The sequence below is a fragment of the Crocodylus porosus genome, unplaced genomic scaffold (assembly GCF_001723895.1).
Source record: "Crocodylus porosus isolate Cpor-Errol unplaced genomic scaffold, CroPor_comp1, whole genome shotgun sequence".
Classification (NCBI taxonomy): domain Eukaryota; kingdom Metazoa; phylum Chordata; order Crocodylia; family Crocodylidae; genus Crocodylus; species Crocodylus porosus.
Window position 1 is genome coordinate 40,503,317 of NW_017728931.1, and position 21,436 is coordinate 40,524,752.

Consider the following 21,436-nt stretch of genomic DNA (forward strand, 5'->3'; position numbering starts at 1 on the left):
GGGGGGTTGTTAGGATATTTAGATAGAGAAGAAAACATTTTTCTCCATCACCTTGAATTTAATATGAAAACAAAAAGAGAGTTCTGCTGTCATTCTTCTATGAAAAATACTTTCTCATCTTCGGGGTAGGGGAGGAAAATTCAGGACTTTGCTAACCCCACCTTTTTTCTATCAGAGAAAGGAAAATTGCCAGCAGCAGAGACAATGAGATTTTAACCTAGAAATGGTGGCCTTTCACCTGAAGATTGACCAGAAAAAAAAATTCTTACCTGCAAATATCCAAAAATCCCTACCCAGCTGATTATTCACAGAGTTCTCTAGCCATAACAAGAATTTAAAAGATAGAAGGAAAAAGAAAGAAAAATTTGTTTGTTTCTGACCCAAGGCCACAATCCTAAAACATTGCAGCTTTCAGGCAAACACCATTACAACAAAGTTCCATTGACTACAGTTAGGCTCTGTATGCTCAAGCCTTAGCCCATGTGGACTAATTCATAGGATCAAGACCTAATATAAAACTTGAGAAAAAAAATTATTTAAAACCCTCTACATTGTTCAATATAAAATAGAAATACTTTTCTAAAGGAAGTTACAGTTCTTTATTTCAGGCCTCTAAAAACATTGTTAGGGTTATATGTTAAAAATACTAAAGTAAAATAAAAGGAAAAAAAGATTTCTTTGTGTGTGTATTTGTTTGTTTCCTTCTATTGTACCATTAAGCTATAAATAATTTTAGGATAAAATGCCTAGGTGTAAATGAAACTGTTAACTGATCGTGGCTGCTGATGTCCCTTTCTCATGCTGACCAGCTTGGCTTCTATTAATCCAGCATCTTCTCCTGTTTCTTGCCTTCCTTTTTCTTCTTCTTGGGTTCTGTCAAGATGACAACAACAAAATTAGCATCTAAATTCAGCTCAGTAAAACAGTTAGTGCAGAAGCATTTCCCCCTGTGTTCTTGTACACATAAGAGTTATTTTTCTGTCCAGGTTTTTAGGTGGGGGAGAAAGGAGAAATGTATCAAGGGCTAAAGAGGATGTAAAGGGGAGTATCCCTCCAGTTCAGAACTTTTCTAATCTGATCCCCCAGTTCTGTTTGGCATGCGAGGCATTGTCTCAGGGACTTGCTTAGAAAATAAGAAAACAGGAGGCAGCTCCTGGAGTAACCAGGTCATGGCTCAGTGGAGAGCAGGAGGCAAGCTTTGCTCATGGTCACATACACATCCCTCATTTCCTTTCTATTTTACATTTTCATTGGTCAGAAAGCTGAATGTGAAAATGACTCTTAAGGAATTATTTCCCTTTTCCAGAAGGTGGAAAGAAAGCCCTCTAGCTTTTCTGACTCTTACTCTGCCAGTATTCCCCCTTTTGGTTCAGGACCAGCATTTAAAATCCAATCAAACCTCAGTAACAGATTCCATGCATCCATTTTTGGTTCAAATCATTATTTTCCAAGGTTTTGTGGGCAAAATCCATGGAGTGTGGGCTGGATATGGCTTATGTTGGGTGAGTAAGGAAATAAGCAGGGCTCTGCGAAACAGCACCGTTTCGTTCCAACTTGCATTTTGACGTTTTGATAGAGCAGTGTTTTGTTTTGCATTTTGTTTCAATTTGAAACTGTTGTTCCATTTCGTTTCATCAAAACATTTTCACTGTTTCAATGTTTCGCCCATAGGCTATAATGGGGAAGCTCGAAACAGCCTATAACTTTGTCATTTCTGGCCTGATTTGGATGAAACTTGCAGGAATGGTAGCCCCTTCTGTGGGCATGAAACCGGCCAGATTCAAGAAGATAGGTGGAGGGGATTCGGGGAAACTGCACCCCAAGGTCTTGAAAGCAAAACTTGTGTCACTTGTATGTGTTAAGCCACAGCGGGGTCAAAACTGCAGATGTGTTAACCCCTGCTGAGGCCACAAAGACTGACAGCTTTCAAGGAGACAGGTACAGGGGCTTCTGGGTTTTGGAGCTCTGCACCTCTGGCTGCTGACAGGCAAAGCTCGTGACATGAGTGAGTGACACTGTGCATGTGTTAAGGTGCACCCTCACTCAACTGACACCAAGGCAGAAACCAGAGCAGTTCAAACAATGCTGCCCTTTATGCAGTTTTTCCATCCCATCCACCGGGGCACTGGGATTAGAAGGGACCTCAGGAAAGGATGACAGTCACTGGTCAGCTACACAGTCAATAATGAGAGCACTCCTTCCCCCTCCCTCTCCTTACTTTAGTTTCTGTTTCCCTGCAGGCAAGCCCAGCTTGAGCTTTGAAACTCAGAGAATAATCGAGCTGCATCCTCTTTGGAACCCCGCCTTTAGGTAGTTGAAGGCTGCTATCAAATCCCCTCTCAGTCTTCTCTTCTCGAGACTAAATAAGCCCATCTCACTCAGCCTCTCCTCAGAAGTCATGTGCCCCAGGCCTCAAACCATTTTGGCAGCCCTCTGCTGGACTCTCTCCAGTTTGTCCACATCCTTTCTGTAATGGGGGGCTCAAAACTGAACACAGTACTCCAGATGTGGCCTCACCAGTGCAGAATAGAGGGGAATACTCACTTCCCTAAGGGAATAAACTATATTCACATAAGGCATGTATACACCAGCATAGCAACATCCACACTAGGGGCTATACTGAAGTGATGGGAATCAGACATGTAACAGAAGATTAACCCATTATTCTAAGCTGTGTGTGCAGAGCGGGCCTTAGGCTAATTTGAAAACCTAATCTCCATGTTCATAATACTAATACTTAGGAATCTAACTTTAAGGCATGGAGGTTTAGAAAATGTTGATCTGTGCATTCTCAAACTCCCATGGTTACCACTATGCCTGTTCATAGCCACTGTGCACCTCTTCATATTGGAGGTATACCATAGACAGAAGCATCTCTACTATTACTGAGTTAGGAAGTTGCTTTGAATTTTATTTTTATTCCTGTCTTCCCACTATTCAATCTGCAGCTATGCATCTGTGTAACTCATATTTTCAACCTCCCTCTCCCTACTGGTTCCACATAAGAAAGCAGAATGTATTATGCAATACCAAGTGTGTTTGTACAGCCACAGACATCCACATCATCCCATCTTCCTCTGTCTTGCCATTGTTCCCTAGCTATGACACTGATACAATGCAAGGGTTACAAGCCAAGACCCTTTATCAGAAAGCCCTGCCTCATTTAGAATATAATGGCCAGTTATCTGAAATCTCTGCAGTCTCTTTTCCCTGCATCTGTTGAGTAAATAGCCAAAGGAAAGTGTAGGAAAGATCCATTAGGCACACTATATTTGATAATCCACTTTTTCATGTTCTTATCCTCTATATCAGGGGTTGATAACATTTTTGAGCCACAGCCTGGACTTTGAAGATGTTGGCATGCTAGGGGACAGACAGCAGGGGAGCCCAAGGAGCCCAATTCTTGTTGTGGCAGCAAAGTCCCAACCCCTTCCACACTGTGCGCTTTGAGGTACGCATTCAGCAGCTGCTGCCATGGAGCCTGGGCTGCTAGCAGCAGGAAATGGGCAGGCTTCAAAGAGCTGCACTGGGGTCTTGGATCTGTGGCCAGTGGCAGCTGCACACACACCTCAGGACACATGGCAAGGAAGGGGCCTGGGTCTCTGCAATCCCAGCCCTTTTCCCTGAGGCACATGAGTGGCCCCCACTGGCCACAGAGCCAAGGCGGGGCTCTGGACCCTGAAGCACCAGTTGTAGCCTCCCAGCTTCCTGCCACATCCGGCCTAGGGTCTGGGCAGCTGATGCCTGCCATGGAGCCCAGGCTGCTTGCAGCAGGGTTAGCAGCCTCCCTGCCACCTGCTCTGAGCAGCCCAGACTCTGACCAGCGGCAGCTGCCCAGAGCATGAGCCAGTTGTGGCATGCCAAGAACAATGGACTCACATTCCATGCTTTGGCATACATGCCAGGGGCTCCTGACCCCTGCTATACATGGACATCTATCTGGGATTCACTAACATTGGCAAAGATTGTATGCAAGACCTGCACTTCAGCACATTATGTCGGGCAGTTATTTCCTAGCCAACCTTTTCAAAAATGGCCTCAGCCTGCCTTCAGTATTTACAGTAGTTTGTCAAGCAGTATCCAGTGCCAGTGGACCTGTGGGATGGAAGAGTCACCATGCTGCCGATTCTGATGCAGCCAGATCTTTCTCTTGGTAGGCACTGGCTCAGAAGACCAGGAAGGCAGTACTGCAAATGCCAGCTGCCCTGGCCAGGATACCTCCAGCTCTTCAAGCACCCTGTGCAAACAGCTCTTTTGTCATCTTTGTTTTAAATTAATGCAGTGTTTGCAAAAAGTAAGTCACAGACCCCTGCATCAGCCATGCTCTGGCTATAGGCAATGTGTCTGTATCTGATGTGTCAGTTATAGTATCAGGAGCTCTTATGAAGAAATGCTATGAACAAATGAAATCCAGGTGGCTACTAAATCACATTATTCTAAGAAGAACTTCTTAATGGCACCATTCACTTCATGTATCAAAAGTATTTATCATTAAAAGTACCAGTATAAGAGTCACCATTGCTGTTAAGGTGTGTGTGATCCTCTAGTGGTGGGGGAAGGACAGGGGTAGATCCTTGCCAGACAATGTTCTCTATTTCTCAAGGAACTACTATTCTGGCTAGGACACAAATGCCCCAGATTCACATTCTTCCCCTATACCCCACCACACACCACTACACTGGAGGTCCAGAGGAAGGTGGTATACACAATTAGTTTATGCCACTTTTGTACCAAGTGGGGATGTCATCTTATCCAGAAAATCCTTAGCTGCCCAGTTAAGGGTGCTTTTCACTCCCTTTGCATCACTGAGGGTGCATCTACACATGCAGTTAAGGCAAAGCAATAAACTTTGGGCAGTTTGCACCAGAGTGAACTGCTCCCAGGCACAGCACCCTTAGCCAGGGTGGAGCAGGCCCAGGCTGGCACGGAGCCCAGGGGTTCGGCCCCAGGCTCCGGATGGCAGTGTCAGGCAGTGGAGGGGCTGGCTGGGGCATATGAGTGCAGAACATGCGTTGAGAACTATGTGGCTAGGTGGCAGGCAAGGATCTAGCCTCCTGCTGCCTGGGTTAATCAGGTGCAATTTTCACCCAAGGTCCCCATCTACACAAGTGGTTGATTGTAGTTATTTCACAGTCCCCATCTACAGAAGTGTTTAATTGTAGTTATTTACTTTACTGTAGGGCAGTACTATCCTAGAGTGGAGTTAATTAGTTTACTGTGCCCTAATATTGGTGCATGTGTAGACTGATGCTTTACCGTGGAGCTGACCAGTCAACTCCATAATAAAGCGCATGTGTGGATGCATCCTGTAGGAGCAATATGTAACCATTTTGGATATAGAGTAGGTTGGATATAGCCTCCAAATATTTTAAGAAATCCAGCTGAATTGTCACCAACCATTCTACTGTGTGTATATTTGAAACACACACACCCCAGCACCCGCTATTATGAGAATATGTGGTAATACCCTCATCCAGCTGGAAGCCACAAAACTATGCCATGACACCTGTCCATCTGCAGTACATATGCAGAGGCACATCACAGAATACCTGGTAATACACACCAGTAATCAAGTGCTTCACAACAAAATAGCCACCTGCTGGTATTCAAAGCATTTTCACTAGAACAAGACAGGTTAAAAAACACCAAAGTTTATTCCCTTTCATGCTTATATGGATTTGATTCTGCAACTGTTAACCAGATGAATAAAACCCTACTAGTATGAGCAGCCCTAGGCAGGAGAAATATTTGCTTGAGTATGGGTTTCAAGATCAGGGAACATCTCTGAAAAAAAAAAAAAAGAAACCAGTTGGTCCTGAACCTGTTAAAAAATAGCCAGAAAGTTCCCATTGATTTCAAACAAAATTCCCATTGATTTCAATGCCTCTAAAGTCAGGACTTTATCTAGAAACTGCCATCATTTAGTGGTGGCATACTTTTATGCAATTTTGCATAATGGCACTCTTTAACTAGCCACCTTTATTCTATAACCCCTCTTTTACTGTGCAAGCAGGGAAGGAAAGTAATTATGTCACATAGAGGCTGCATACTATTTGAAGCCACTCTCAATTTAAAGGCACAAAAGGAGAATAATTACATTTTAATAGAAGCCAAGCTTTGTAAGCCAAGATACACAGGTATTTATTTTCACTCACTGGGGAGGAGCTGATAGTTCACCCATGGCTTTACAAAACTCTGGCACTTAAGTCGAGCAGCATCCCAAAAAGCAATAAAAAATAATTTGAAATAGAAAAAGCTGTACTGGTGGAGTATTACAGCAGATAATATCAATGCTTGCATCAGGAGCTTGGAATGATTGTTCTCAGAGCAACTAAGGAACTCAGCCCCATTTTGTACAGAGAAGCCCAGTTTTTCAAATGGGTTCTGGACCCACAATTGGGGTAGATTTTCTTAAGCTCTTTGCTGCCACCAACATATGTAGTTGAATTTTCAAAAGAGATCATATGCTGGGTTTAGAAACTTTTTTTGCAAATGTGACCAGAAGTATCATTACTGGAAGCCACAGAGTGCTGGGCATGTTTGAGTGCTCAAGTGACCTCCTAGAGTCATTAAAGGGAATGGCTAAACTGTCATTGACTTGAGTTAGGCCAGAATTTCCCCCTTGGCCTTTAGGCATCAAACAGAAGGTAAGCTCTTTTAAAAATCTGACTCCAAAGGGACCGCTGCCAGTTTCCTATGAAATCAAAGACTGAACATCCCATTTTTCCAATTAATTTCCATGAGAAGCTAGTCCAATGCACTCTTTATATATGGCACTAGAAAATTGCCCATCAAGAATGATGGCCGGCGGGGCAGGGATGATGGAGCGCTGCCACCACTCTGCATCCAGCCACATGCCACCCCTCCACCCCACTCCATGTCCAGCCCCATGCCAGCCCTCCCCCCCGGGAGGCGGCAGTGGCAGTGCAGGATGGTGGGTGGTGATGCTCCATCCCTGCCCACCTCTCCCATCATTCTTGACAGGTATTTTTGATGCAGCATTGGTTGGAGCCACACCCTCCAAGAGCATTATGGACAGACAGACAAACACACAAATAGATGGACTAAACCCTGTGTGTGTGTATACACACACACACATACACACATATATACACACACACACACACACACACACATTTTATATATATATATATATACACATATACATATACACACACACACACACACACACACATATATTCCTTCTTACTTCTTGAGTAATGGGATCTTTTCATGGTCAACCATTTTCACAACCCCTAAACTTCAAAGCTTCCCCAAGACAAGTAGTACAGCTTAGAAAGAAAAATTATAATTGGACAGTGATTATGGACAAGCTGAAAGTAAACTCTAATTGGAGGAGAACTCCTCCTTATGTAAGGCCCCATTGCTGCATTGGTCATCAACAGAGTAGACTCCTCAGCATTACAGCACAGAGCTCTACTGCTAGAATAAAAGGAACAACTGTAGCAATAGAAAGCCATTTTCCAGTAGATCTGTGAGAGGGATGTGACATGCCCTTTGCCAGTATTTTACATTTGATTACATCTCCTGTGTTATAACTGTGCTGTTTAACACCCTCCTCTATATATAGAGATGTTCATCATTCCCCTTATCCCACTTTACTGTACTCTCTTAGGAGCTTGGCACCCTTCCAGTTCCCATAAAGCTGGAAGCGTACAGCTCCTGTAACTAGGCAACTAAGGATTGCCCAGATAAGCTGACACCCCATCTGTAACAAAGGTCGCATACCTGTTTGTGTATGCCACCTTCCTGTGGACCTCCAGTGTAGTGGTGTTTAAAACAGCTTTATCCAGTAAAAGAACTTTACCCAGCTGTTAAACTGTGATCAGGGTTTGCCAAACACTAAAGCAGTATCTGACAAAGGCATGAAGCCGCAGCTGATGGTATAGGGAAGGCATCATTTAAGCCACTAAAGAGTTCATGAATCTTTTAATAGAATTTTACAGAGCTACAACCAGCAGACACCCCCTGAAAGTTCACTGAGGGAGGAGGGAAGGCTGCAATATGGGAACCTTTGGCAAAGATTTCCTTAACTAAGGCTGAACAAGAAACTTTTGTTTGAAAATGCAGATTTATTCAAACCAAACCTTCTCATGGGAAATGGTCAGTTTGGACAGATTCCTTCCTTGAAAACATTTTTGAAAAAAAAATTTTAAAGCATTGGGGGGAAAATAGTTTTCCATCTCAAAATGGTTTATTGTTTAGACATTTATGTTATTTTTGTTTTACTTCTAAAAATGTAATTAAAATGTTCAAAACCAAAACAAAATTGTTCAAAAATTATAAACAGGAAAGGCTTTGATGGACTCCAAGCTAAACTGTTTCTCAGATTTTAAATTCCCAAACTGCTTCTGAGATTAAGTTTTTGCCCCAGTTCAGCACAAGAAAACAACTGCTCTTGCAAGATGAGAAAACCATTCCCTGTTCATCTCTAGTCTTAGCATGTCTTCAACTTGTGGTCCATTTACACTATATATCCATTTGTCTTAAGTTTTTATACTGCCACCAATCACCATAGTTTTTGATCGCTTTCTGTACAAAAGCAATAACAACTGTGAAATCACTCCCATAATCATTACATAGATTGCCCTGACTTTTCAGAATTTAAATACTGAACTGTATGATGCAGTACTGCACAGTTAATTCATAACATTTCTGATTTCAAAATGCGATAGCAAGGGAAAGAAAAAGATATATTCAATGTTATTCGCACATCCAAGTACATCTAGTAGTGTGTTTTTTTACCTAGGCATTTGTTCATTTTCAAATCAAACTGCATTCAACCTCAGAGGGTACAGGCTCTGAGGACAGTATACCTTATGCAAAAGGGAACTTTTTAATCTGTAGCCTGGGAGACAGGGAGGCAATGCAAAGGCCAGGAGATCTGCTAGTCCCTTGTCATACTGCCTTATATACAGTGCAGGAATTAGCATTTAGGAGGGGAGATTCTACTGAGACCTATCATCAGAAAGGATCCAAGTAATCAGATGACAGTCTAGTTGGGCATCTTTGCTTACAGTTGTGATAGATGGAATTCCAGCAACCTACTCTATCATAGATGCATAGACGGCTGGTTCTCCACCTGCATATGTGATTTAAGAACTCTGTGAAAATCAAGTATCATGCCTAAGTAGTGTGCCATTTTCAAAGTATAACTTGCCATATTTCTAAACCAGTGCCTTTCAAACTGATGTACGCACACTCTGTAAGCACTTAGCAAACTTGTAAAGGTAAGCAATAGAAAAGAATGGGAAAGCTGAACAACAATAATGTAAATACAGAAAAAAAGGAGGAGGGAGGGAATGAAGAACCTTATGCCTTAGGCTATTGGAGGTGGTTCGGTGTGATTGTTTTAACAAAATGTAACATTTTAACTACCTATAACATACAGTCATTGGATTACATACCAGTACAATGCACATAAGGGTATGCAAACCAAAAACATTTGAGAACTATTGGCTAGTCTGAACCAAATGTCATAATGGTACCTCTGTTCATTAAAGTGTTTAACCACCAGGGTCCTGATTCAGCAAAGTATTTAAGTATGTACCAGACTTTAACCATATCCAAGTCCCATTGAAGTCACTCGGAGCCTACCCACTTAACCCAAACTCACTAATGTCAATGGAAGTCCTTCCACTGATTTCTTTTGGTCATGTACTACATACCCAGCCAGAATGCAATAAATTAAATAAATATTTTGAACTGTTGAAAATGATCTTTTCAAACTTGGAAACTATTTGATAAACAAGGCTTACTGGCAGTAACTCTTCAAAATGGATATGTTTTAAGCTGAAATTGTCCTTTTTGGCATCTTCCCTGCCTATTTAGTTTGTAGTTCATTGGGGCACAGGTTTTCTACTATTCTGTGTAGTGCCTAACAAAACAGGGACCCAGCTGTGGCTGGGCCTCAGGCACTACTGAAATAAATATGCTTAGTGATGATTTAAATCTAAGGATTTTTCCCCACAAAAACTGTTCACCCAGTACCACCAAAATTGAGTGATAGCCTAGGGTTCTGATTAAAGAAACCTAAGTTATATGATTTGGAACAATTTGTTTCTGATTTTGAAAAAATAACCTGAATGTTTCTCTCTTTAAAGCTGGAATCAAGCTTGAATTGAAACTTGGAGGAACTCAGAAGTACAATTTTTTTTTTCTAAATGTGTGTGCATTTCCATGTGTCCAACATTCAAAAAGCTGAGTTAAAATCTGGGAAATCATGAGATTCATGATAATGAATTTGGAGCTCCATTTTTTTTTGTTGTAAAGCTTTTAGGATCATACTTGGATCATGTTGGGCACATCTACACGTTCATTAATATGCCTTTGCTACTGTGCATTGTTTGGTAGCACTAATGCACAGTAGCAAAGGCAAACTTTTTTTTGTGATGCTTAATGAACAGTACACTAATTCTACTGTAAAGTAGCACAGTTTTTGCCATGACACACTAATGCACAATAGAACAGTCCACTGTGCATTAAGACATATTGTGTAGACACACCCACTGTCAGGATTTTCCTGCAAACACAAAGGCTAAAAACTTCTGTTTCTTTCAAAACAAAAGCTGAGATTCTCATATCACTTGACTCCAAGAGGTGTGGCTTTTAAGAAAATACCAAGTACTGTGACACTAATAATGTAATCCTTAGTCCTCCCAACGGGGCATGCAAGAAAACACTCTGTGGCTGGTGAGCAGGAAAAGTGGGGAGAATAGTGATTAGAATAATGCTAAATTCCCACCCAAAAATGATCTGGCTATAGAAGGTACTACATGCAGAACTAGTTAACATTAATAGAACCGGTGCATGCATGGACCAAGGGAGACATATGCTGGTGTCAGGTTTTTAGTCTGCACTCACACATTCAAGGAATACTGGTCAACAAAAGAAGAGCATTGGTCTAAAATAGCATAAAGCAGGATAGATTTTCCCCTTATAACATATACCTGTGTGTTTACATACATAGTAAGATAGCCAAATCATTTGATATGTAAACTGCTTCCATATATTACTCAAGATTAGTGAGCAGTTATGTAATAGGAAATTATTTGTTAACTGGAACCAGAAGAGAGGAGACAGAGTGTGTGTGTTGGGGGGGCGGTGCATGTGGGTGTGTGTCTAGGCACACATGCACGTGTACAGAACTGGCCTTAGGGATAGGCAATGTGGGTGACCGCCCAGCGTGTTGTTGTCAGGGGCATGCCACACGCACACACACACACACACACAGACACACACATGCACACAAACATACACATATACACACATACATGCACACACACAGCAACACCCAGACCCACAAAATCAGCAACACTGCTGCAGACAGAAGCAGGCAGGTAGGGGCACGGGGTGCAGTCCAGCATGGAGGTGGAACCACCCACACTGCCCAGCCCGACCCCCGTCTCCAGGAGGAGCCAGGCTGGGTACTGCAGGTAGCTCCTCCCTGCCAGACTACACCCCAAACCCCTGCCTTCAGCAAATCTACTGACTTGGGGTTCTGACTTGCAGGGGTGCCAAAATACAAGTTTGTCCAGGGTGCTATTTTCGCTAAGGCGGGCCTTGCATGTCTATTTGTGTGTGCATATGTTTGTGCATGCATGATGTGCCTGCCTACAGATTTTATCTATGTTGTGAGCTAATGACACAGGTTCAGCTATTTTTTACTAGAGCTCCATACTCTGTTGAGCTGCCTGGAAGACTTACGTGACAAGCTTACAGAGAAGAAAAGACAGCAAGGAGAATGGAAAGGGAAAGGAAAGGAAAGAAGAAAGACAGAAAGGAAAGATCAAGGAAGTAAGTAAAGAAGAGAAAAAGGAGAGAAGATGGGGAAGAGAGCTCACTGTCTCTGCTTGGAATGGTAATGAGTGTAAACATTTGCTGATGGCAAATCTTTTGTCACAATAAGTCCCACAGCTTCAGGCATTTTCACTGCTGAAGGGTACTGATGAATGCCAAGCAGGCTGGATATGCTGCTAAAACAAAAGGCCTATGCAGTTTTGGGCTGCATCAATAGAAGTATTAGGTGCAGGACACAGAAGGTGAAAGTGTCTCTCTACTGGGCACTGGTTAGGCCTCATCTGAAGTACTGTGTGCAGTTCTGAGCTCCTCATTTAATAAAGGACATGGAGGAGTTAGATACGGTTTAGAGGTGAGCAACAAGGATGATCAAGGGCTTGGAAGGCAAGTCATATGAGGAGAGGCTAAAGGAGCTATGCATGTTCAGCTTGCAGAAAAGACACTTAAGAGCGGACATGATAGCATTTGTCAAATACTTGAAGGGCTGCCATAAAGAAGAGAGAAAGTACCTTTTCTCTCTTGCTGCACAAAAGAGAATGCGGACCAATGGTCTGAAGTTGCAGCAAAGTAAATTCAGATTGGATATCCAGAAAAAAATGTTCACTGTTAGAATAATGAGGCAGAGGAACAGATTGCGTAGGGAAGTTGTGGACTCTCCATTACTGATGGCGCTCAACAAGAGGTTGGACAGACAATGGTTGGGGATGATCTAGGCGTATGTTTTACCATGGGTATTTTCCAAGCTTCTGGACTTTGCTAGCTGCTACCACCCCCATAAACTCTCCCTTTTTTCTGCTATATGTGTCAGGGTGTTTTTAAGCCTGATACTACCAGAGGCATCAGTTGTTGACTACAGCTAAAGCTGGAGACTTCAACTAGGGTGTACCAATTCCCCTGCTAGGAGCAAAGTCAGAGATTCCTAGCCAGAGGGTCTTGCCCTCTGCTCAGGGTCAAACTGATCACCATATTAGGGGTCAGGAAGGAATTTTACCCCATGGTCACACTGGTATGGATTGGGGGGGGGGGTTTGCCTTCCTTTCTGGCAGAGGGCATGGCCCTCTAGCCAGGACCTCTTGAGTGTATATTGTCAACATTTTATAGAAGAGGGGCTGTGATAGGGGACAACTCTTGGGGCCAGATCTCATGCCAGCCCACCCACCTGTCTCTAGGGCAATCTGCCCAGTCTTTTCTGCCACGACTTTGCTGCTCCATAAACTGTTGGTATAACATAGGAGACTGCCCATTAATGCCCCGATGCCAGGGGGCACTGTCTGCAGCTCCGACCTTCCCTACACCATAGCCCATGCCTTGCAGATGGCATCATAGTTCTTAATGTCTCCAGCCCCCACTGGGCCCCATAATCCTCCATTCTGGACCCCAGCTGGAACCCTCCAATCAGACAGCCTACTCCACCCTCATTCTAGGCTACCTAGCTCCCTGTACTCTTCCCCCTCTCAGGTGTGGCCTCCCAGGTTCTTTGGCCACATGGACCCTGGTCTCACCTCCAAGGCCAGTCACAACCCCAGGCCCTCAGCTCTGGGTGTCCCTTGTGGTGGGCCCCTGGTCCCTTTGACCCTTCTGGTCCTGGCCCCAGGATTGACCAGTCCAGGGTACCTCAAGTCAGGCTTCTTGAGCATCTAGCCCACTCTCTCGCAAGGTCCACCTTCTCAGCCCTACTATGGGGTTACCCACCCAGTTGTGGGAGCTAGGGTTATTAAAGTGACCCAACCCACCTTTCAGCAGGGTGGTAACTGGCCTGGCATGTCCTGGGGGCTCCAGTGCCAGTAGGAGCCCCACTGAGCCACCCATCCCCAGCAGGGTACAGTTTTAGGTCATACCCAGGACCAAGAGCCTCCTAGCCATCCCCAAAAGCTCTTGCACTCACCTCCTAGTTATTCCCACTGCAGCTCAGCTAGACAATGTTTCTCCCTCCCCTGGCAACAGCAGACTGCAGCCTTTATATATAAGGGTCTCAAAATGGCCACTGCAATCAGGCACATGCCTGACCCACCCCTTAAAGTGGCAGGCACCAACAGTGCCCTGCCACAGGGACATAGGCTGCCATGGTTGCCCTGCTTTACCCATGGCAAGTTAGGGTGTTAGAACTATTTTGTGTCAGGGTTGAGTGTAATCTTACGTAGAATTTAGATTATGGTTGTAACGGATGGTCTGGATAGGGATGCAAACACAACGGTTTAAAATGGTCTTGGAGAACCTAACCAGAATTTAGGCCTGTGTTCCAGAAAAAGTTCTAATATGGCACTACTCTGCAAGCCACAAACTTCAATAGGTGCCAAAGTTACATAGCATATCCATTTTAGACTGCAAAGGTACCTAACTTTGAGAGACCTGAGAGACACAAGAGAAGGCCGAAAGCTGATCTTATGGCTACCTATAAATTCATCAGGGGAGGGCAGCATAGAATAGGAGATGCTCTATTTACTACGGCACCCCCTGGAGTAACTAGGAACAATGGCCACAAATTGACAGAGAGCAGATATAGGTTGGAAATTAAAAAGAACTTCTTCACAGTATGGGTTGCCAGAATCTGGAATGGGCTTCCACGGGAGGTGGTGTTCTCTCCTATCTTAAGAGTCTTCAAGAGGAGACTGGACCAGCACCTGGCTGGGGTCAACTGACCCCAGTGATCTTTCCTGCCCAGGGCAGGGGGTTGCACTCGATGACTTACTGAAGTCCCTTCTGACCCTAACATCTATGAATCTATGAACTTTTGCACATGCACAGAAACATTCCAGTTGCAACTAAACTTTACCTAGATGCCTAAATTTTGCCATCTGGGTGACTATAATGATATTTCAGTTATTTGCCCCAACATGGGGATTTCTCAAAAGGGACCACTATAGACATAAGTGATGCCCCCCCTGAGAGCGAGCACTCTTAGCATAGGTGAGGGGGAGAGGGGGCAGGCGGAGCGCTAGTGCCACCCCCCCAACCCCAAGAAGTGCCACTGGCACTTCTTGGCATGCTGCTGGAACTTCTGGGCTTGGCGTCCCCCATTCTGCTCCCTCCCACTGCGGCCAGCTGCAGACGGTCCCTGCTTGGCCCGCCCTCGCTACCAACACCCGCATCACTACCCACAGGCGGTTGCAGTGCCCCCCAGCCTCAAGAGGAATGTGTTGCTTATGCCTACAGAGGAGATAACAGTCAGAGATCCCAGATGCATAAGCCACCAACAAATGCCCCAAAACTTTACCAGCTGAGGGATGCACTGGATATTTGCCAGCAGCTCAAGAAAAGCCTAGACTGAAGCTGATTTCACAGGGAGGACAGGGGAAAGCAGGACTCACAGGGAGGACAGGGGAAACAGAGGGAAACTGGAGAGCTGATGTTAGGGTGCGCTGCGATGTTATGGTCTGCAGTGTTGTTTGAGAAGTCAGTGCTCTGACCACCCCTTCCCTCCCTCCTGCCCCCTTCCTGGAATGGAGCAAAGAAAGAGCTCTCAGGGGGAAGAGTTGTACAGATTGCTAGGGAAGCCAGAGACAAAGCAGACCCAGAGTCTCAAAGCCTCAGGCTTGCCCCTCTAGAAGCTAAGCCCAGGACTGACTGAAGCAGGCACCTACAAGAAAGAAACCAGGCAAGGTTTTATGGGGAGTCCCAAGGCAGAACTTCCCCTGAGAGGTGGGATGGGGAGCTGTGACCTACAGTGTGTAGCACAATGAGGGTGTTTTTCAAGTTGAGGCCACTAGGCACTGCTGTAATAATAATACTATTGCTGCTACTGCTAAATAACAGGTCCTGCAGTTAACCTGGACCCATACACTGATGTGGGCTCTGAGGGTGCATCCACATCTCTTCCCTGGTACTCTCTGCCTACCCACTCTTGCTCACATACCCCAAACCTAGAAATGAGGCATTTTAACCATGCTGAGGCTGCTCCCTCACTGTGGTTCTCAAGATTTCTTGCTTCCAGTGTGCCTAAGGGTCCCTTGCAAGCCAGTAGCAGGTGGCAGGGCATGCCTGAGATTGGCATTCCCTGGAAACACCAGAGAAGTGGTTTAGACAGATCTTAAATGCTGCCGTTTCTAATGTTAGCACAATACCTACATGGTTGCAGTGAAAAGAGATGGGCTATGAGGACTGGAACAGTTTTTTTGAGGAGAGGTTTGGAAGAGAATACCCACAATTTTGCTTTCCCTTTTTTACTTTCACAGCTGCTTGCTTAATGTGAAAAAATACTTCATTTTTATATCTATCTAATTAGTTTGAACAGCATCCTATTATTTTGCTTTCTATAATACTAATTATTATGCTAGCCACATGTGTGCACAACTAATGAGTTACATTAAAGACTGGAAACCCTGGAATTTACAGAAGAAGATTCAGCCAGCACTGTGGGGCCAAATCATGTGACTTTCACATCTTCAAATTGAAAAAAAAAACCCAAACTCGAAGTTCTTAATACTCATAGGTTGCTTTTACCCTTTGGAAGCAGGGACAAAATATTTCTTCTTCTTTTTTTAAATGGGAGGGATGGAGGAGAGCACAATACAAAGCAGAAGGCCCCTACTTAACATAGCAAATCACCCATTCTGCCAGCAGGGTCAGTCAAGTTATCTACTGTATCAATATAGCAGTCAGTCCATTTGAACAGTAAGTAGCCGTATATAACTAGGGACCTACTTAATTTACGGTTTTCATAGAAACTGTGAAAACCAGCAATATCCATGATCACTGGGAAATATTCCATTGGCCACGATTTCCCACAAAATTAACCCCATCCCCAAAACCTGCCCCCCACCCAGAATATTATTTATATAATACATTGTTTTAGAATTTCCCAACCCTTACCATGATATTTAGAAAACATGGCAATCCCTGCAGCCACTCTCACATGCTTGAGACTTACTGTCTGCGAAAATGGTGGGGCCGCTCCATCAATGCACAGCAATGGCAGAGCCTCTCCACCAATCAGCAACAATAGCAGGGCCTCCCCATCAATCAGCAATGAGGGGCAGGGCCACTGGGAAATGCCTGAAAAATTGGCCCTTAATACCATGACCAAGCTGGAAAATTGGCTTTGTATAGGGACCTACTTAACTACGAGTTAAGTAGGTCCCTATATATAAGACTAGTGAGCCATTCAAACAACATCCTAGGTAGCTTCTTCCATCAACCAGCAGCCAACAGGTTCTTATGGCAACACATGATTATTAATACATCCTGTCTGTAGGCAAGTATCTAGTCCAATAGGTAACAAGCACCTGGTATATTCTACTGCTCTCAGTTTGATAGCAAAGCAGGGAAGCAGGGAACTCCTCTGACTACAAGTATATTTGCTAAACAACAAGCATCCAGATATGTATTTTGGCATCTTCTGAAAGCAGATATAAAACCAAACAATCTTTTTAAGTCAACTTAGATAACCCACCCCAAAATGAAAGATTGCAGCACAAGCAGAGAAGCACCATATTCAATCTGAAAAACCACTGGGTTGTTCTGACAAGGGACTGGAAAAGAAAGGATACAACAGCTAGCTGTATACAGCATAGATCTAAAAGTCAGCTGTTCTTCACTCTCTTCCTGGATCAGCCACTGATTGTGTTTGTGACCTTGTAAAAGTCATTTAGTCTTTCCCTAGCTTTGTTAGCACTGATCTTGAATGTAGGGACAACAACACTTCTCTATCATACAGGCATACTATAGGGATTAGTTAACTGTTGTCTGTAAAGAATCTTAGATAAAAGACACTATATCATGTACAGTATTATTATTAATACTATACTAACCTCCATGTAAAATGTTCCAATTACATTATGTTAGTAATTATACAAAGTAGGATAACTGTATTTCCTCTAGGATAGGAGTACACAAATTTTGGCAGAAACAGATAATTGCATTGATAACGTGCCAGCCACCCAATGGCTGCATCTAAGCTGCTTTACTGGAGCAGTTGACAGCCACTTTCCCCTGCAGTATGGCAGGACCAAAGGCCCCAGCATCCAATTGTGTATCTTGATCTGAGCAACTGTTTTGAATATTGGATGCTGGGATTTTTAATCTTCATAAGGCCACGCTCCTGAATCAAAGCCAAGAACTGCAGGCTGCATATACACATTGCTGCATATGGACCAGGAGCTACAATTGTTCACCCATGCTGTTAGGATTGACATGAATAAGACTGAGCTAATTCAGATCAGATACACAAAATATTAATATAGAAGGCAGACAGGAAATAACTTTTGCACTCTCTCTTATCAAAGAAAAATAATAGTCAGGTTAGAAAGACAGATGAATAGATTGCAGAAGGAGCAGATAACAGATACACTGAAGATTCAATTCCAAGTTATTTTAATCAGAAGAACACACTGTTAAACATCTGAGAAACAGAGAGAGACAGATGGGAAGACAACGAGAGTGAGAAAGGCAGGAAGACAAGGGGGGAGAGAGAGAGAGACCCACTGAGGCAACCAATCTCAGTAAAAATAAATTCTTCCCCTCTGAGCAATAAAGCAAAATGTTTCCTGAATCCTGACAATACCCCGTTCTTTTACTTTCTGGATGGCTGAAACCTGAACAATCATCAATCAAGTTTGGGCGGCCGTGAAGTAGGGCAGATGGAGTTTGTCAGCAGTGTTTTCTGCTCATTGGTGCAAGTTGGCCATTAGAGCAGCTGCTCAGCAGAGGTGCCTGATTCTTTTACATCTGTCACCATGGTTTAGGAAGACCTTGAACATCACTGACATGTCAGATACTGATTAGAATATGTGACTGTGCATGCTTGAGGAGCTTCAGTTGTTTCAACTGGGATTCCATAAAAAAAAGTGGCTTTTATCGCTCCCCGGTTATGGAGATATGTTTTCTCATAACCTTATTTGTGTAGGAGATACACAAACCATGGTATCTCTCTGTCGCATTTCCAGAGCTAACAATCTTCCATTCAAAAGGCACCATCTTCTGGGATACACTGAGATCATCATACTTTGACATGCCAGTCCAAGGCATTATTAACAGGTGTGGTAGACCCCAAACAAATTTCCAGAGAAAAGTATCTGTCAGAAAGTAAGATGGTTTCTGCTCCAGTGTTGGGTTTCCCTCTCTCCAAAAGTCACCACAAAAGAGTTTCTCTGAGAACCCTTTATTTCCAAGCAGTGAATACTGGGGTGGCTGAATGCCCCAGAGTATGGCTAATACTTATACCTGGCTGATAAGTAAAACCAGCCAAAGAAAGTGGATCAACTACCAGCAAGGAGGAAATATAGATCTAAATTGTCCATGCTCTAAATTTTTATCTGAACTAGGAGATCCCATCATCAGACAGTGATAGTGTTTGAAGACTATTTCAAGGTCTTTCCAGAGCTACTGATTAGGGATAAATAAAAAAAGTACAAGGAAAGTAAATCCCAGGGCATCAGCTTCCCAAGCAGGCTTTGATTCCTGAAATTAATGAGTAGCTCTATCAGTTTTACTTAGCAGATATTTTGTTGGCATTCATATGGGTTCCTAGAAAACCTAAATTTATCTCCCCTAGGAAAGCAGCAAAAGGAAAACTTGCAACATTTTTTTCTCCATCTCTTTAAGTGACCTATTCCTCCTTGCAAGACACACAGAGTGATCTTGCAGAATAATCATCTTCTAAAAGGGTCAAACTTAAGTTACCAGTGGGGAGGCACAAGTTTTTATCCTAGAATCAGCATTGTTTTAAAAAAATGAGCTGGAAAAGGGATGAACAGTAAGGTGGCAACATTTGCAGATGACACATCATTACTTATGGTAGCCAAGACCAGAGAAGATAATGAGGGGTAATTTCAGTGTTGACAAATGCAAAGTATTGCATATTTGGGGTGCATCCAAATTAGCGTGGTCACACAGCATGTGGCTCTGCAAACATGTTTGCAGCACCACATACCACACAGTCTGGTGTTCTCCATGCTGCAAGGGCATGCTGCCCAAGCATGCACTGCGCTGGGTATTTTTTCTGTGGGTTTTTTTACCCCTGAATATCCAGGGATCAAAAAAAACCATGGAAAAAAAATCCAGAGCAACACATGCTCAGCCAGCAGGCACTGCTGAAAAGTGGTGCCAGGCTGCCCGGAGCCGCGCTCTGCTGCCAGCCAGGTGTCACGCAGCAGAATCGGGAGGCAGCACCAGGAGGCCCCCAGGACTCCGGGTAAGGAGCACCTGAGGCAACTTGCCACACGCCAAAGTACACATGGCATGGGCGTTCCCCGGAGACAAGTGGCAGGGCGCAAGGTGCACCACCACTACTTGTCCCAGGGAACCAAACATCCACACACGTCTGGATGTGACCTAGAAGGAATAATTTAGTTTCTGTATACCTTATTAAATGCCAAATTAACAGCACTTACTCAGAAAAAAACAGGGCATCCTCACAGATAGCTCAGTGAAGATCTATGCAGTGTGCAGCAGTGTCCAAAAAAAGCAAAAGGGGGAATAGATATTATTCTAGGGGGTGCGCAAAATACATCCAGTGTGCCGGATCCAGCCTGCCAAGTTATTCCATCTGGCCCATAGAATATGGTGGGTCCCTGGGCCCTGCCCAGCCTGGCATGAGGAGCAGCCCAAAGTATTTGGTGCCAGCCCCACTGCCCCAGGTGCAGAGGTAACACCCGGCACAGAGCACAGCCTGTCCTATCTCCACGCGCAGTTAGGAATGCCAAAAGCTGTTGTCCATGAGACTGAGCAGTGTGGCACCAAGGTGGGGGCAGTGTGGTAGACAAACTCAGCTTCACAGCAGCCCCTGTGGCAACAGTTTGCTCTGCCCTCGCTTCCAGCTGCCGCCACCAGTGTCTTTGCCACAGTTGGACTCAGCCCTGCTGCCCTGCACCCACCACTGGAGGCACTGGACAGAGCAGGGCATGCTTGGCCAGGAGAATGGGCTGGGACCACGGGCAGACAGAAAGCAGCATCCAGGAGCAGGACAGGCAGGTGAGTCCAGGGCTGAGGCTAGGCCCAGGATTGCAGGGTGGTGAGAGCACAGGGCTGGGGCTTGGGGCAGAGTCATGATCCACTCATAGTTTCATAGTTTCTAGGGTCGGAAGGGACCTGAACAGATCATCTAGTCCGACCCCCTGCCATGGCAGGAAGGAGTACTGGGGTCAAATGACCCCAGCAAGGTGTACATCTAGCCTCCTCTTAATGACCCCCAGCGTAGGAGCCAGCACCACTTCTCTTGGAAGTTGGTTCCAGATCCTAGATGCCCTGACCATGAAGTAGCACCTCCTGATATCCAGCCTAAATCTACCCTCTGCCAGCTTGTGACCATTATTCCTGGTCATTCCCGCTCAGGGGAACGGTGACTCCCCCAATGCCCGCTCATCCCCCCTGACTAGTTTATAACGGGTCACTACATCCCCCCTCAGCCTTGTCTTGTGGAGGCTGAACAGGTTCAGGTCCCGTAGCCTCTCCTCATAGGGCCTGCCCTGCTGCCCCCGATCATGCGAGTGGCTTCCTCTGGACCCTCTCCATGTTGTCCATGTCCCTCCTGAAGTGTGGTGCCCAGAACTGGACGCAATACTCCAGCTGCAGCCTGACCAGTGCTGCATAGAGGAGGAGTATCAGCTCCCTGGACCTGCTTGAGATGCATCTGTGGATGCATGACAAGGTACAGTTGGCCTTCCTGACTGCATCCCCACAC

General features: G+C 44.6%; 1 protein-coding gene across 1 annotated transcript in view; it reads right to left on the reverse strand.

Moving 5' to 3' along the window:
• Nucleotides 1–43: 43 nt before the first annotated feature.
• PTN (pleiotrophin) overlaps nt 44–21,436 on the reverse strand; it is a 120,585-nt gene continuing 99,192 nt past the window's right edge. Inside the window, 1 exon segment of the mRNA XM_019544662.1 lies at nt 44–873. Within this exon segment, the coding sequence (XP_019400207.1) occupies nt 821–873 (53 nt within the window). The 3' untranslated portion in view covers nt 44–820.